The sequence below is a fragment of the Schistocerca nitens genome, chromosome 10, assembly GCF_023898315.1.
Source record: "Schistocerca nitens isolate TAMUIC-IGC-003100 chromosome 10, iqSchNite1.1, whole genome shotgun sequence".
Taxonomy (NCBI): Eukaryota; Metazoa; Arthropoda; class Insecta; order Orthoptera; family Acrididae; genus Schistocerca; species Schistocerca nitens.
Window position 1 is genome coordinate 142,813,252 of NC_064623.1, and position 18,602 is coordinate 142,831,853.

Here is an 18,602-nt window from a genome sequence, read left to right on the forward strand (position 1 = left end):
CAGCACCGTTCCCTCCTCCCTTTTCCCCGTATGACGAGACGGCGGAGGATTGGGACGCATATGAACATCGCCTTTGGAAGCATTTCCGGGCGTTTCATGTTGCCGATGCGGAGGTATGTCGTGCTCTCTTCTTGTCTTGGATATCTCCCTCGCTGGATCAAGTTTTGCGGCAGCTAGCGCCGTTGCAATAACCCTCGTCCTTGTCTTTTGACGCCCTGTGTTCATTGCTGTCTTCATATTATCGCCGCCGCACACATGTTGTGGCGGCTAGGGTCGAGTTCTATCCATGCAAGAAACAGCTCCATCAGTCTTACCGGGCGTGGGCCGCTACCCAACACGGTCTTAGTCGCAAGTGTTATTTTTTCACGGAGCAGTCGCGAGAGTCATATGCCCACGTTATGGTGCGCGACGTCATTGTTCGTTCGGCCCCTGATAGGGAGGTCCGGCAACGGCCCCTGCAGTTAGAAGACCCTTCGCTTGAGGAAGTCCTGTCCATTGCTCAATCGTATGAAGTCTCTCACGCCGCAGGTCAACAGTTGGAAGCGTGGTGCGACGTCGCGGCGGTTCAGGGCGGCGCATCCGCGTCCACTGTGTCCGGGTTGGACGACGTGCGAGCGGTACAATCCAGCCGTTACGGCTGCTCCCGCACGGCGCGTAAACAGAATTCCGGCCGCCGGCCCCTGTTGCCGTCCTGTGCGTCGTGCTATATACATCACGATCGGTCATAGTGCCCCCCAGCATTGGTCCGTTTGTCGCAAATGTAATAAAAAAGGGCACATTGCTAAAGTTTGCCGCTCAGCCTCAAAAGAATCGAAGGAAGCGGGTACAGAGGACATGGACGTTGACATTCAGGAAGTTTCATCGGGCCAGGCTCCCGACGCATCGGCACGCAAACTCTTTATCGAGGTGTCGGTTCGGTTGCACCGGTTACAACTGCAGGTAGATACGGGCGCGGCAGTTTCGTTGTTGAATGCACAAACTTATTCCGACCTTGGATCGCCCCCATTGGCGCCAGTTTACCGGCGTCTACGCGGTTATGGTAAACAGTTCATTTCCCTACTGGGTCAATTCACTACCGACATGACTTACAAATCAGTCACTCGACTTATTACTTTTATTGTTGTCAGTGATGCGAGCTCCGCTAACCTTTTTGGCCTGGATGCCTTTCAAGCTTTCGGTTTTTCTATCGCTGACACCATACAGTTGGTCTCCGAAGACTCTCCCTATCAATCATTGGAATCTTTGATCTCAGACTTTCCAGATATCTTTGAGGAGGGCCTGGGGTGTGTTTCAGACTTTGAAGCTCACTTAACGTTGAAGGCGTCGGCTCGCCCGCGTTTTCTGTGCGCGAGGCAGATCCCCTTGGCTCTCCGCCCTCAGGTAAAAGAATAGCTAGACCGGCTGACAGCCCTAGGGGTCGTTCTTCCCCTTTCTTCTAGTGAGTGGGCTTCGCCCCTCGATATTGTCCGGAAACCCTTGGGAAAATTACGTCTTTGTGGCGATTTCAAGGCCACCATTAATTCCCAATTGGTGGTGGACACCTATCCTTTGCCTCATGCTGATGAATTGTTCTCTGCCGTGGCGGGAGGCCAATATTTTTCAAAAATCGATCTTTCGGAGGCTTATCATCAGATACCACTTGATGAGGACTCCAAACGGCTGGTGGTCGTCAACACCCCGTTTGGCCTTTACCAATACCAGCGGTTGGCCTTCGGAATATCCAGTGCCCCGGCGATATTCCAGCGTTATCTTGAGCATGTCACGTCGACAATCCCTCATTGTATTAATTACCTGGATGACATAATTGTCACAGGCCGCAGCACAAAGGAACACTTGCACAACCTTCGCACCCTCTTTCTCAAATTCAGGTCTGTGGGCTTGCGTTGCAACCTGCGTAAGTCAAACTTCTTCCAACCGTCCATTGAGTATGTGGGCTACACCATCTCTCGGCATGGCGTCCAGCCACTAGGCAGTTTGGTCCAAGGTATCATCAACCTTCCTCGGCCCGCTTCGCTGTAAGAGTTACAAGCTTTTTTAGGCAAGATTGCGTATTACCACCGGTTCATTCCCAGGGGTTCCACCATAGCCCACCCCCTGTACTGCCTTCTGTGCAAGGGTGTTCCTTTTGATTGGTCGCCTGCATGCGAGCGAGCGTTCACCTCGTTGAAGGGCCTCCTCACGTCAGCGCCTTGTTTGGCTACTTTTGACCCACATAAGCCGTTGGTCCTGGCTACAGATGCTTCGCAGTATGGGGTGGGGGCGGTCATGTCCCATCGCAGCGCGGATCGTTCCGAGCAACCACTGGCGTTTGCATCTAAAACTCTTAGTCCCGCGCAGGCCCATTACTCCCAGGTGGGAAAAGAGGCTTTGGCCATTGTCTACGCTGTTACCAAGTTTCACCCTTTCTTGTATGGCATGAAGTTTCTGTTAATCACTGACCATAAGCCGTTAATATCGTTATTTGACCCCGCCTCTCAGATTCCGGATAGGGCCTTGTTCCTCTCTAAGTACCATTATGACATTCATTTTCGCCCTACCGGACAGCATGCAAACGCCGACGCTCTTTCCCGTCTTCTGGTGGGCTCGGATCCTAAGTTCAATCGAGAGGAGATTATGTGTTTTCATTTGGATGTGGCATCCTGCCAAGCGGTTGATGGCTTCCCGATCACTAGTTCTAGAGTCGCCAGGGAAACGGCAGCTGACCCGGTTCTCCGGCAAGTAGTTCGCCTCATTCAGCAGGGGTGGTCATCCCGCCCTCCAGGCCGGGCCTCGGACCCTCTTCGTAATTATTTTATTCTACGAGACCGCCTCTCGGTCTTGGAAGGAGTTCTCCTTCTGGCTACCGATGATACAGCTCCTCACGTGGTTGTTCCTGCAAGTTTACGAAGGGAGGTCCTCACGTTATTACATGAGGGGCACTGTTCCCAGTGTGCGAGCCAACAGGCATCTCCCAGGGCAGCATTCTCTTCATGGCCGCCGGCAACCCAAGCGTGGGAACATGTTCACATCGATTTTGCGGGCCCGTTTCTCAATGGCTTTTGGCTCATTGTCATTGATGCTTATTCCCGATTCCCATATGTGGTTTGCTGCTCCTCAACCACTTCAGAAGTTGCAATCCAGGCACTATCAAAAATCTTTTCTGTGGAAGGTCTGCCAATCAGCCTGGTCTCGGACAGTGGACCACAGTTTATTTCGCAAACCTTCCAGGATTTTTGTAGGCGCTTCGGTATTCGGCACGTTTGCTCTCCCCCCTTTCATCCACAATCGAATGGGGAAGCCGAGCGCATGGTGCGCACATTTAAGACGCAGATGAAAAAGTATGTGCACGAATTTCCTGCAGAGGAGGCATTGACATTTTTCCTGATGGCATACAGACCACACCAATGGGAGAACGCAGCCCCGCAGAGCTCCTCCACGGACGCCAACCTAGGACTCTGCTGCACCTCCTCCAACCTAGGACTCTGCTGCACCTCCTCCGGCCTGGTCCTCGCCAGTCTTCGCAAAACGGAGTACCTGGCTTTCCACTGGGTATGTCGGTCTGGGCATGTGAGTTTGGTCTCAATCCACGTTGGATACCGGCGGTAGTCCTGCGCCGAAATGGCCGCCGGCTCTATACCTTGCAGGCAGGGGACCGGGTGGTACGTCATCACCAAAATGAGCTACGTCCATGTTTGGGCACCCACCCTCCGACCTCTCGGGCCCCGGCTTCCCCATTGTCGGCACACATGTTGGTTTCTCAGGGGATGTTACCGCTTCTCCCCGCTGTGACTCTGCCACACCGCTATGGCTCTCAGCCTTGGCAGCCTCCAGTAGCTCCAGCACCAGCATCACCATCGTTAGAGATGCCCCAACAAGAGCCGGCCCCCCTCGCAGGCCCGGTTTCTCAGGAGGCTGGTTCACCTGTGGTCGTCCCTTCCCCATCGTCCCCGCCACTGGGTCTTGCCCCTCCCGAGGTGGAACAGGATCCGGAGTTCGACAGCTTGTCGCCCGTTCTGTCCCGGGCTCCGGTAGTGGGGCGACGGGGGCCTCTTCGTGTGGGTCACTTCCAGCCGTATTCGAAGGTTCCGGCTCGAGGGTTGGCAGATCCCCTCAACTCCAGCCTTCCAATGGATGTGGAGGTCATTGCTCCTGCCCGACGCTTCACGTTCCGATGCAGTGGATCACAGTGGCTTCACCTCCCGAAGGAGGAGAAGTGCAGTAGCCATCAGAAAGATCGCGGGAGGCGCACATCGGCACGGCGCATCACGGCCGGTAGTTGCCGCAAGTAGAGTCCCGTCCACCAGAGGGCACGCGAGAATTCGCACGCGACCTCTGTCGGCGGAACAACAACAACAACTCAGGCAGCACGGGCCGTGCCCAGTGAGTTAACATCGGGCATGCCTAGGACACAGTCCCGGTCTACGCTAAGTGAAGTGCGACGTAAAACGTGAACAGTGTTACTACATACTCTCTTGTGGGATTTGTGGTAAATAAAGTGAACATCAATTAGGCAGGAAAATGATTTCCACTTCTTTAACATTGTACAGAAAAATATACATTATTCTGTGGGTTTCATTTTCAGCTTATTTCTAGCACAACTGAGAAATTTGAATAGATTTACAAATCTGTGTTGACACTCTTCCTTGTGGCCAATTACTTTTATTATGTGCAGGAGTATCTCACAGTAGTTTATAAGAGTCACGCATTGCAACATATTATTTACTGTTGTTGTCATTGTTGTGGTCTTCTGTACAAAGATTGGTTTTTGATCCAGTTGTCCACACTAGTCTATCCTGTGTGAGCCTCTTCACCTGTGTGCAGCTGCTGCAACCCATGTCGATTTGAACCTACTTACTGTAAACAAGTCTTTGTCTCCCTGTGAAGTTTTTAACCCTGCCCCTCCCCCCACCACCACACACCCACACACATACGCATTCTTCCTCCCATTACCAAATCAACAATTCGTTGACGCCTTGAGATGGAACCTAGCAGTTAGTCTCTTGTTTTAGTCAGGTTGTGTTATAAATTTCTTTTCTCGCCAATCAAATTCTATATTATGTCATCAGTTAACCAATCTGCACATCTAAAATACAGCATTCCTCTGCAGCACCACATTTCAAAAGCTTCTATCATTGTCTGTGCTGCTTATCGTCCGTGTTACACTTCTGTACAAAGCTACATTCGAGACAAATAATTTCAGAAAAGGCTTTCTAACACTTAAATGTATAATAAATGTTTACAAAATTCCTCCTCTTAAAAACATTTTTCTTACTATTGCCTGTCTTCTTTTTATACCCCTCCACTTCGACCATTGTCAGTTATTTTCCTGCCCAAATAGCATAATGCATCTATGACTGATAGTAAAAATCTTATGAGTTGTTAAGGTATATCACATTCCTCTTCAAAATTCTAAAATATGAGGGCTACCCAGAAAGTAACAGATGTTTTGAAATAAAAAATTAACAATATGAAAAAATAATTTTTATTATATACATTTTAAAGGTACAATCTTACGCTATTTTTCTCCATAATCGCCATTCAAATTGAGGCAGTTTATCGGCCACTGGTTTATACTGCACACAGCCCCATAGGAGCTCTCAGGTACGATTGACTGCATGTGGACTTGTGTTGAGCCACGTTCAAGGAACTCGACAAAAATCACTCTCTTAGTGTCCCAAAACACAGTAGCCATGATCTTTCTTGCTGACAGTGTTTGCAAATAGTTCCTTGGTTTCTTGGAAGTATTTGGATGTCCCCATTCCATCCACTGCCTTTCTGTTTCACAATAGACCCAATTCATCCAAGCCTCATCCCCAGTTGTGATACAATTGATAACTTTTTTACCATTTTTCTCATAAACTTTGAGGAAGGTTTTTTCTCATAAACTTCCAGGAAGGTCAATGCTGCAGCCAGTCCTTATTTTGTGTGGTCTTCTGTTAGGATTGTGAACTCACCTGGCACAAAATTTTTGGTACCGTATTTACTCGAATCTAAGCCGCACTTTGTTTTTGTAATCCAAAAAACCGCCTGCGGCTTAGAATCGAGTGCAAAGCAAGCGGAAGTTATGAAAAATGTTGATAGGTGCCGCCACAACTAACTTCTGCCGTCGAATATATGTAGCGCTACACAAGCATGCTTTGTGGGCACAAAGATAAATACTGGCGCCAAAACCTCTGCATCAGTAAATAAATTTAAAAAAAGGTAGAAGACGAGCTTTTTTTTTCTCCGCCCCGAGTTAAGACCACTGCATTTTCATACATTATCCAACGAAGTAAATACAAATTCCGTATTGTTCATCTTCGAATTTAGCAGAATTTCAATGTACTACGAAAATCCGACTGGCAAGACTGTTAGGGATGTTGGTAAATATGGCCAACTCTACGTTCCGAGTTTTTTCCTACCTGTGAGAAGAGATGGTTGCTAATAGGAACCTGATGAAATGTGAATCACATGCAGTATTCTCTTCACCATAAGAATAATACGAATATAAACATTTTGCCATGTATTCTTTCGTGTTTGTTGCTATCTCATTTAAATCCTGTCTGCGTAATAAACAACGAAACTAGAGTGAGACAACAGCAAACGCGGAAGAATATACGTATCGTGTCATGTTTATATTCGTATTATTCTTATGCCTAATAGTGATACAGTCAGAAATGAAGCACGGCAACTGACTAGATTTTAAATGTAAGATGACTAATTTCTGTGCAGAATTTGATGTACTAAAGAAGCGGCCGCAAAGATTTTCAAACGGAGGAAAATTTTCGCAAAACTCTCGTTCAGAACATGTTCTACCATACGCATGTTCTATCATACGCATTTGGTTCTTGTTGATCATTATCAAAGAAAGCAGCAGTGTAAGTTACCAGCGTTGCCAACTCTAAAAAATCCGAGTCGCTAGATTCAATATCAAAAGTCGCTAAAACTGATTTTACTATGGGTGTACTGAAAATTTCGTGCTGCGAATGGTGCAGTAAGCCAGTCGTGGTGGAGGGTGGGGGATAGTAAAATATTAATAAAAATTGTCTCATACGTAATTGCTATATTGTCTTAATTAAATGACACATCGCTTGCAACAACATACATATAAAATACGCTAACGTATAATTAAACATGTTATCATAATTGACGCAACACATAAATTGTTTCAATCACAGTAGTCAAATATACTAGAAATATACAACTACATTTGTAACAAAAGAAAGCAAGAACTCAAATTAGGTTACAAAATATATACATACTGGTATGTGAGCTATTCATCGTCGTCACTCAGAAGATCGAATAACTCTTCTGTTTCATGCTCTGACAGAACTGTAGTTGATGTAGAGGGTTGAACGTCGCTCAAAAGATGGTGTTGCAGTTCGCCTGGTTTTTTCGCAAAAGAGTAACTTTTGTTCGTTCCAATAAGCTCCAATACGTCTGACAGTATGTCAAAAGATGAACAATCTTTATTTTGTTTCTTCAGCTGGTCACTCAATATGATCAAAGCATTAATTGTCTTTAACGATAACCTGTTACGTTGATTAGTTTTTATAATCTTCATAGAACTGAATATTCTTTCCATTTTTGCATTTGAATGCGGTAGGCATAGAACAGTCATTGCTAGCTGTGAAATCAGAGAAAAAGGATTCTCCCCTGCGGCATTTTTATACTGCAAAACCTCACTCCAAAATCGAACAGTGTTAGTAGTGTTATTCCACCTAATGAAGTTGATATTATGCCATTCTTGCAGCATACCGTCTATGAAATCGCCACTAAAACCCAATTCTTTGGCTACATCCGCTACAGCATTATTTTTATTCACTTTTAGTGTTTCTTCAACATAAAGTATTGACTTTTTTTAGGATCGTAACGTTACTTGGCAGTCTTTGTTGAATTTCTTTTATGAGTTTCAGACTAAATTGCATGCATCTCTTCTTCAAATCAACTTTATTTTCTTCTGACAAACTTGACTCAGACAATTTCTGTTCAAACATAAAGCCAGGGTTCGGATTTGCGTACATACATTCGCTTGGAACTGGTGTTGTCAACAAATCAACAGTTGGAAAAACTATGTTTTGTCCAAGTGATTGCATGACAAATATAAGTGTATCTAGTAATTTAGTGGAGTCATTGTCGTCTCCTTCAAAAGCTTTTATTGCTATTGTACGTCTTTTAAAGCATGTCTGAGGTAAAACATGTAAAGATGATTTGAGTCGTCACAATACATCTTGTACTAAAGATCGGCCGTGTAACAATTGTCTTGAACCATGGCAAGTGAAAAATGTAGCTTTAGTTGTTTCCACTGCTCCAGAATTCTTCGTATTGCTGGTTCAATTGAAAGCCAACGTGTTGCACAGACCTTCAAAATTTTTAGTGGCTGTTTCCCACAATTTATTGTCTCATAAACTTTTTTATATTCCTCTTGGCTTTTGGGTGAAATGGAGAACCAATTGTAGGTGTCCCGTACAAGAAACTCTGTTTCTAGGTATGGTATTCACTGAGGCGTGCGAAACTGCAAGATGAAGAGAGTGAGAAATGCAACGGATCAATACCAAATGGATCAATACCAAATGTGCACTTTGTACGATGTAATTGCATGTTTTTAGCGCCCTCATCACCGGAAAACACCTTCTTCCACAGTATTCCTAAATGATCTACAGCTAAAATAGGACAATGTTCAGCAATAAATAAAGAAAGGGCGCCTTCCGCTCTGCTTGCTATTCTAACTGTAGTTTTCGGAACAATTTTCACAGGTAAGGCGGTTTGTGTTTTTTTTAATCAATTTTTTGTTTATGCTTAATAGTTTTCGAATGCTTTCTAATATCACACAATTTAACATAAAACTCTGTTGCATATACTTGACATCTTGCCTTGGATAAGTCTCCAACGACTGGTTTCAGCCACCCATTGAATTCAAGTTCTGCTTCCCACGCATCCCGATATTTTTGAGCGTACTGCTTCTTCTTCTGCGGTAAATCCATTATGTAAGCCGCCACAACATAAGTTTCATCAATCCAGGCGAACTAGATGTCATGAAACAATCTACTCACTCGGTGACTGGATATTAGTCCAATTGTTCATTGTTTAAAACGTAGTAATGTCTGAGATACCCCCATCGAATTGTTCTTGCATTACCACTGTGCATGTGGTAATAATTTGACTGCGAGTTAACATTTCGAAAAATTAGAGGTTGCTGGACAGAAATGTATTTTATTATACTTAATATTACGTAAGTTTTTTGTCAATTCGGAAAATAAACGGAGTTCAAAAGTTGAAGAATTGTAGAGCGATACGCTATCGACGATAACAGGCTAGTGGGCAATGAATAATGAATTGTTCTATAGTCAAGGTTTTCTTACTCTGTAGGCAATTCCCACATTCAGGTTTACTAAATGCTGAACAATACTACATGATCTGCTAAGAACTTAATTTAACTTGTAAATCTAGAACAAAGTCAGTGTAGTACCCATTCTATAGTTAAAATCTTAGTTTTGTTAATGAAAATACTGGCCCAAAATAGTTTTGATTTGTACTTCAAAAGTCGTCAGTACTCCAAAAGTCGCCAGATAAGTCACTAAATAATTTTTGTCGCTGAAAAGTTTTTTTTTGTCGCTAAGACGAAGGCAAAAGTCGCCATTTCTAGCGACAAAGTCGCTAAATTGGCAACACTGTAAGTTACAACAAATAGCAGTCTCTTGCCATTGTTTCGCTAATGAGACGATTCCTCTTTTTTTTTTTAAGCGGCGGTAGCGCGCACAAAAGCAAGTCATGCCGCGAGCGGCGACAGGCCGTAAACACGCACTATCAAAATGCGACAAACAATGCATTACACAGTACAGTAATGCATTTTCAGCTTAGAGTGACGTAAACACCTATAACAAAGAAAACGGCACTTATCAGATCAAAGCAAAATAAGCAATCGATTCAAACCAAACGAAGCACGTGAAAAAGGAAGGGTACCCGTATAAATACGGACGGAGCGCCTGACGCATAGCAATGGCTACCTGGTAAAGCTTAACTGTTAAGCTTACGACTCGAACCAAACTACTGTAGCTGTATCGTCTTTCATTCGACCTAAATTGTGTCTCATATTACAATGGACCAACTTTGTTTCGATTTGGAGGTGCGGCCTAAAACTTTTCTCTCCCCTTGAATTTCGAGTCTCAAATTTCAGGTGCGGCTTAGATTCGGGAATTTTTTTTTTCCTTTATTTCGAGTCTCATTTTTCAGGTGCGGCTTAGATTCGAGTGCGGCTTAGATTCGAGTAAATACGGTAACCAAGTTTCTCCGTCACAATTTCATGCATCAAACTGTTTCAAATATGGGGGAAGTGTTGCAAAAGTTCCATAATAAATTTCACAAATTTTGTTGTTGATTTTCATCAGCAGTTCGTCAGTCACAAGGCAAGGCCTACCACTGCCGTCCTCTCTGTGAACATTTGTGCACCATTTCTAACATCACTCCACCATTGCCTCACTCAGCTTTCACTCGTTATTCCTTTCCAGTACACACCATAAATGAGAGTTGAGATAAATTTCAATTGTTTTGCAGTTTTTTTGCCAACAAAAACTTAATCACAGAATGCACCTCACAAATGGCACGATTTTCTTTTGCAGGCATGATTTTCTTTTGCAGCGCACATTTTATCATTTCACAAAAAGCAAAGTAGCAGATACACAGACCACACACTAAAATTGATGGATGTGTATTGAGTGTCGGAACATTACAGGGTGAAGGTGGTGGCTGCATCTCCACCCCACTGCTGTGATAAACCAAAACTTTAGTTCCTTTCTTAATAGCCCTCATAGTTGATGTTTTGATTCGTATCCTGTGATTTTTGGTCAGATGTCCCTGAGTGGCTGAACACTGTTGTGCACTTCCATGTACAAAAGGCTATTTTCCTACAATTTTCCAGAGAGATGGAATTATTGAGTGAAAAATTCAGGTTCTCAGTGGTAGGCTGTCATCATTGGGCAAATACTAACAGCAGGTGGTGAAAGAGAGGGGAATGTTATCAGACTATTATTGTTGTCGTGTCACTGAGGTGGCTTCTCAATAGTCATTTACATTCCTCGTGTGCCATGACTGTGTGTTTACTTCATTTACAGCCCAAAAACTCGGAAAATTGTACCATCTGTGACAACAGCCATGAAAGCCTACAGTCACATCAACTCCTTTTAGTGTCTCATTCCTAATCTTCTTCCCTCAGCATCGCTTCACTTCATTGAACTAAACTGTATCAACCTTATTTTACTTCTGTTGATATTTATCTTATCACCTCTGTTAGAGACACTAATGGACTCTGTCCAACAGATGCTTCAAATCCGTTACCATCTCCTACAGAATAACGATATTTACTATTTGTCAATGAAAATAATCGATGTTTTAAAATATAATCCAATACAATTGAAGAGATAAAAACTTTTCTCACCAGATGGCGACGGGAGAAAACACACAAATGATACAGAAATGCACAAGGTTTCAGAGCTAATGGCTCCTCCTGCTAGAAGGGTTGAAGAGAAAGAAAGTGGGATTTTCCTTAACTCACTTCCTTCCCTAAACCTCGCCAGTCCTTTTCGTGTGTTTTCTCCTGCCACCACACGATGACAAAATATTTGTTTGTGATGTATTGTAAATCCTTTTTGTGTTTAATTTGTGTAACCTATTTTATTTTATTTCCTTTTGGCTTTCTGTGAATTAAGTAGTGATTTTTTTCCACGGCCATATATTTCACTTGAGAGAGCTTGATGAATTAAATTAAAATTATTCTGAATAAAATCATAGAAATGGATAGAAAAAGTTAATGACTGCATACATTTCAGAGTGAGAAGTCACTCCTCTGGGACTCGATCCAGAGTGACCTGGAGGAAAAAATCCGCCGCCTAGAGGAAGACCGGAACAATGTCGACATCACCGCCGACTTGTGGCTCGTGGAGCAGTCGGCATCAGCGGGTGGACTTACTGGCAGCGGTCGCAGTGGATCGGGCAGCCGCCGGCACGGTTCGAGTGCCGGTGCCGACTGCGTGGGGGCTGGTGGGTGCGGCAACGGTGCGGGAGGTAGTGGCGGCAGTGGCTCAGGGTCGAGGCGGAAACCTGTGTCCGTGTCGGGTCCGTACGTCGTGTACATGCTGCGAGACACGGACATCCTGGAAGACTGGACGGCGATCAAGAAGGCCCTCTCCGTGTCCAAAAGAAAGTCTGAATGTGAGTTGTTTTTTTGTAACTCCCAGATCTACAGATCTGTTTATCTGTCTCTCTACTGACTCCTGGGCTAATATCTGCTTTTTCTTTATTGGTCTCCTGACTGGTTTCATACAGTCCACAACGATTTTCTCCCAAGGGCCAAACTCTTCATCTCAAGGTGCTTATTGCACATCTCAGACTTAATTACTTGTTCTATATATTCCAGTCTCTGTCTTCACCTATACTTCCTGCTGACGTTTTGCTCCGTTTAGTACCACAGAATTTATTCCTATATATCCTGCCCCTTCTTCTACTCAGGATCTCTCCACAGGTTTCTTTTTCACTGATTTTGCGGAGGACTTCTTCATTCCTTATCTTATCGGACCACTTTATTTTCAGCATCACTATGTAAAACCACATTTCTGACAACTAATTTCTTAGTTCAGTCACTAGACCACTTGCCCACAAAAGGCAAAGGTCACAGTTTCAACTACTATTCTGGCACACAGTTATAATCTGCCAGGAAATTTGGCTTCAGATGTTCAGCAAATGTTGCTAGGCACAGACCTCTGCAGCAGGCACCCGGTTTACGCACCCATGCCGATTGCTGTTTGTTGGCATCAAAGGTCAGAATGTGCACACCATTACTTCAGCTGGACGTCCACCAAATTGTGGCCGTTTCAGGTAAATCGTATTCTACGCTCCATCAGACGTGGCCATTAGTGTGTACGGTCCCGCAGCAATCTTCCGAAGAGGGTGTGTTATTGTCTGGAGAATATTCTTACAGCATTCCCTTGGTGATCTCATCATTCTGGAAGGCACATTGGATCGACCCAAGTATGCACATATCCTGGAGGATCGTGTCCTCCCCTACATGCAGTTTTTTCTTCCTCGGCACAATGGCATCGAGCAGCAAGACAATGCAACATGTTACACAGCTTGCATTGTATGTGCACGGTTTGAAAAGCACCATGATGAGTTTGCCGTACTCTCCTGGTCATCAAACTGCCCAGATTTAAACCCAACTGAGAATGTGTGGGACCACTTCAATTAGGCTGTACACGCCGTGGATTCTCAACCGAGAAACCTAGCGCAGCTGGCCACGATACTGAATCGGCATTGCTCCGCATCCTTGTCGGTGCCTTCCAGATCCCCATTGACTCTCTTCTTGCACGTCTCAAGTGCACCACCCAGTACAAAGTGATTTTTCAAGTTTTTGATAGGTGAGGTCATGTTAATGTGAGTGGACTGCGTATTTCCTTCATTGCTGTTTTGTAACACAAATTGATCAGTAGCGGAGGAAAACTGCCTGCCTGCCTTATGTCATTTTTTGTCTAACCTTTTCTGAATGTTAGGTATTCTCTGAAGATTTCAAACATATCAGGCTGTTTTATATAGTTGGACGCCATTTCTACGTTAATAAATCTGCTTGATTAATAATGTATTATGCAGCTGTCAATAACCCAATGCATAAACATAATTCACACACATACACTGCCAAGCAACATTTCAGTAACCACATCCTAGGTATAGGGCACACACAGTGTACAGCCCATTACATTAATTAGTAACATACACTAACATTGCTGAAATTGAAACACACAAAAACAGCAGCCTGAATGAATCCAAACACAAGGGAGTTGAGCTATTATACGAGGGGGAGGGGGGGGGGGGACCCAAAAGTAACCGGAATCGTAATGCTGCACATCGTGTACTTGTAGTAGCAGGTTGCGCCGCCAGAGGGTTGTAGTTGGAGCTCCGCTGAGTCATTCTGCCACGCGGCGTCACCCAACAGTGAGAAGTGTGGTTGCTTTGGCAGTTCTTTGAGTGTGCGTATAGTGCAGACGTGACACGAGGAAATGGCTAGTTCTTATGAACAATGTGCAGCAGTGAAGTTTCGTTTCTTGCTCGGCAAGAACGCAGCAGAAACTGTTGCAATGGTTCAGACAGCCTACAAAGACCACGCTCTTAGTAAAACGCAAGAGCACGAATGGTTTTCTCGGTATAAAAAGGGAGATGTGGTGGTTGAGGATCAGCCCCGTTCTGGCCGACCTCCAACTGCTCAAGGCGAAGACAACATCAACAAAATCCGTGATCTTATCAGTGAAGATCGACGCAGGAGAATCGACCAACTCGAGAACATGTCCGGGTTGTCCTGGAGCTCAATTCAGCGCATCTTGACCATCGTATTGGGGATGCGAAGAGTGGCAGCAAAATTCGTGCTGAAGCTTCTTATGTGAGATCAAAGGGACCGTCGCGTTCAAGCCTGTCTTGAAATGAAGGACGCGTTCAAAGATGATCCACATTCTTTCATGGTGCTATGGGTACGATCCAGAGAGTAAACAACAGTCATCACAATGGAAGTGACCTGGCTCACCTCAACCAAAAAAAGCTCGACAAGTGAAATCGAATGTGAAAATGATGTTGATCTGTTTTTTTGACATCAGAGGGACCGTACACTCTAAATTTATCCCTGAAAACCAGATAGTAAACCAACAATTCTATTTGGAGGTTATGAAACGGCTTCGCAGAAGTTTGTCGCGAAAATGTCTGGCTTTGTAGGATTCTGGCGTGTGGTTCCTGCATCACGACAACACTCCCGCGCACACGGCTCTCAATGTTTGCCAGTTTTTGACCTCAACGAAGACAAGTACCTTGACCCACACGCCCTATTCATCAGATTTAGCACCCTCGGACTTCTTCCTATTCCCGAGGATGAAAAAAGACTTGAGAGGGAAGCATTTTGCGGATGTGGAAGACGTAAAATGCAATGTCATGAAAGTGCAAGCAGGTATCAAAGAGGACAAATTTAAAAGGTGCTTCGAACACTGGAATGAACGTTTGGACAAGTGTATTAATGCTAATGGAGAGTACTTCAAAGGAGATTAAGGTTGTATTTGAAAACAATAAAGTATATGCTTTCTGGAAAGAAATTCCGATTATTTTTGGGTCCCCCCCTTGTATATTACCAACCAGTGACCAATGTGACGTATCATAATACACTATGTGGTCAAAATTATCCACACATCCCTATGTAATGCGGACTTGACCAGTGGATGTCAAGAGAGTATGTATGAAAGGAGGCAGCAATTCTGTTGTCAGTGGAGAAGCAGTAACAGCAAAATGGGTCAGTCAGCAGAGCTCAGTGACTTTAGACGTGGACTAGTCATTGGATGTCACCTGAGTAACAATTCCATCACGGACACTTCTGCCCTTCTGAAGCTGCCCAAGTTGACTGTCGGTAATGTGATTGTGAAGTGGAAATTGGAGGAACAATAACAGCTAAACCAAAACTGGACAGTCCTCAAGTACTGATGGACAGGGGCTGTTGAGAATTGCAGAAAGTGGTTGTAAAAAATCATTTGAATCAGTGGAAGGAAAAATCATGTAATCTACATATACATCTATACTCTGCAAACCAGCATGAGATGCATGGCAGAGGGTACGTCCCGTTGTACCAGTTATTAGGGTTTCCTCCTATTCCATTTGTCTATGGAGCATTGGAAACGTAAATGTTCGAATGCCTTTGTGTGCGAAGTAATTATTCTAATCTTATCCTCGTGATCCCTGTGTGAGCGACATATAGAGGGTTGTAAGATATTCCTAGAGTAATCATTTAAAGCCGGTTCTTGAAACTTTGTTAATAGACTTTCTCTGGAGAGTTTATGTCTGTTTTCAAGAGTCTGCTTGTTGCTGTTCTCTGTGTATGTTCACTATCCCCTGTTAGTCCTATCTGGTAAAGGTCCTGCACACTAGAGCAGTATTTTAGAACTGGTCGCACAAGTGCTTTGTAAAGCAGTCTCTTTTGTAGACTGATTGCACTTCCCCGGTATTCAACCGATAAAATGAATTCATCACCTGCTTTACCCACGACTGAAACTATGTGATTATTCCATTTCATATCCCTGTAAGGGGTTACACCCAGGTTTGTTTGAGTTAGCCGATTCCAACAGTGACTCATTGATATTATAGTCATAGGATACTACTTTTTTTTGTTTTGTGGAGTGCAAACTTTTACATTTCTTGAGCAATTACAGCAGGTTGCCAATCTCTGCACCACACTGAAATCTTACTAATATCTGACTGAATATTTATACAGCTTCTCTCAGATAGTACTTCATTACAGATAACTGCGTCATCTGCAAAAAGCCTGATTTTCTCGCTCGAAGAAGAATCTGCTGCCATTCCTCCACAGACATTTGACATTGGAAGTGTCCTCAGCAGGGGTCAAGCCATACTAAAGGGAATGGTGGACACACTCCATATTAATGTCCATTAATAGGTGTCCATTGGCAGCTCCTCTCATGTCTCACTAATACCAGCTTCTTTGAATTCCAAAAATGGGAATTAGCTTGCAAAACATCCTCATATCCTGCATTCCTCCTAGCATCAATCTTTGCCAGATCCTACCTCCACCCACCTCCACTGCTATCCCCATGCATCTGTCGTCCTTACATTAAACTCACAATTTTCCATCTACGCAGTCCAGTGACATTAATGTGGCCACCGCCTCGTGTCAGTGTCGACCAATAACCAGTCACATGCAGCAGGTGGTAGCACTAGCAGTGTGTGTGTGTGTGGAGGGGGGGGGGGGGGGCATGGACATGGAAAACAGTTCAGTTGTTGTGGTAATTCAGAAAGATTTATCTGGTGTCCAAAAGGGTAGAAACATTTTTGAAATGGCTAAGTTTGTAAATTGTTCATGTGCTGCCTCAGTTAAAGTACAGGGTGTACATAAAGTCAGGGAACACTTTCAATTATTTATTGTACAAGAACCAAACATTGTACAGATATTATACATATGAGACTTTAAAGAGAAACCCTGAAAGCTTTTTTTTCTCCCCATGTATACTGCCACAGCGTAGTTTGGTAATTTGCCGACAGTCAGCGCTAGTCGCAAACGTGGTGCCTTCAGGTGCAAAGCAACCTTTCTGTGTGTTGTGGTTTGACAAAAACAAGTGTGCTGAAGCTGTTCAACAGATGTTTAGAACCATGTACGGTAAGAAGCCACCAACAAGGAAGGCCATTTACTGCTGGCACAACAAATTTGTTATGACAGGTTGCTTGTGCCTGGAAAAGAGAAGTGGACATCTGAGTGTGAGTGAAGTGAATGTGGAGCGCGTGCGAGAGACATTCGTAAGGAGTACAAAGAAATCGATGCATTGTGCATACCGTGAACTCGAAATGGCTCCACTGACAGTGTGGAAAGTCCTGCAACAGAAGCTGTCTATGAAACCATCAAATTGGAGTTAGTGCAGAAGCTCAATGACGACGACAAAGACAGGCATTTTGAGTTTTGTTCGCAGTTGCAACAATTGAATGAGGATGGGGATGGCATTGTTGATCGCTAAATTTTTAGCGATGAAGCCACTTTTCACACTAATCAGAAAGCGAACAGGCATAGTTGTCGAATCTGGGATACAAAGCGTCCACACGAATGCATTGAATTTGAGTAGGATTCCCCAAAGGTAAATGTTTTTTGTGCTTTGTCATCGAAAACTTTACAGGCCATTCTTCTTCACTGAGAGCACTGTCACTGGATATTCCTATTTGGACATGTTGTAGCAATGGTTGATGCCTCAAATGCAATCGGACTCTCTGTTCATCTTTCAGCAGGATGGGGCTCCACTGCATTTTCATCGTGAAGTTCGTGGGTACCTGATCACTGAGCTGCCACATTAACGGATTGGCCGTGCTACAGAAGTGTGCAGCTGTTTCACGAAATGGTCTCCCCGATTACCAAATCTCACTCCGTGCGACTTTTTTCTGTGGGGACACATTAAAGATCTGGTGTACGTACCACCTCTGCCAAATGACACAGCAGAGCTCCAGGAGAGAATACGTGAAGTGTTTGGCACAGTCAATGATGGCGTGCTGGGATGGGTGTGGCAAGAATTCGATTACCGTATTGATGTCTGCCGGGTCACTCGAGGTTCGCATATCGAATGTTTGTAAAAAAAAGCTTTCAGAGTTTCTCTTCAAAATGCAATATGTATGAAATCTTTACAATGTTTAGTTCTTGTGCAATAAATAATTGAAAGTGCTCCCGGACTTTATGTACACCCTGTATATTGCGGATGGCATAATGTTGCAATCCGAAACTGGCACCGGGGGAACTGTGATGCATCACAGGCCGAGGGCCACAGATAAGGGTGAACGACAACTGCGGATATGTGTACGGGTAAATAGACTTGCAGCTGTTGAGCACTGACCACCCAGATGAACCAAGTGTCTATCAAGAGTGTTTCCTCAACAATGTTTCAGCGGACATTGCTGTGTACGGGCCTCTGCAGCAAGCACCTAGTTCGTGTACCCGTGCCAACTGCTGTTCATCTACAACAAAAGGCAGAATGGCTGGAAGAGGGTGTGTTATGCTCTGGGCAATGTTTTTGTGGTATTCCCTGTGTGATCTCATCATTTTGGAAGGCACAGTGGATCAGCACAAGTATGCACCTATC

General features: G+C 44.3%; 1 protein-coding gene across 2 annotated transcripts in view; it reads left to right on the forward strand.

Moving 5' to 3' along the window:
- Positions 1-18,602, forward strand: part of LOC126210070 (breast cancer metastasis-suppressor 1-like protein-A) — an 88,804-nt gene that overhangs the window by 46,957 nt on the left and 23,245 nt on the right. For both annotated transcript variants that reach the window (XM_049939191.1, XM_049939192.1), the window contains exon 5: positions 11,784-12,165. In XM_049939191.1, coding sequence (XP_049795148.1) covers positions 11,784-12,165 — 382 coding nt within the window. The remainder of the gene's footprint in view (positions 1-11,783; positions 12,166-18,602) is intronic.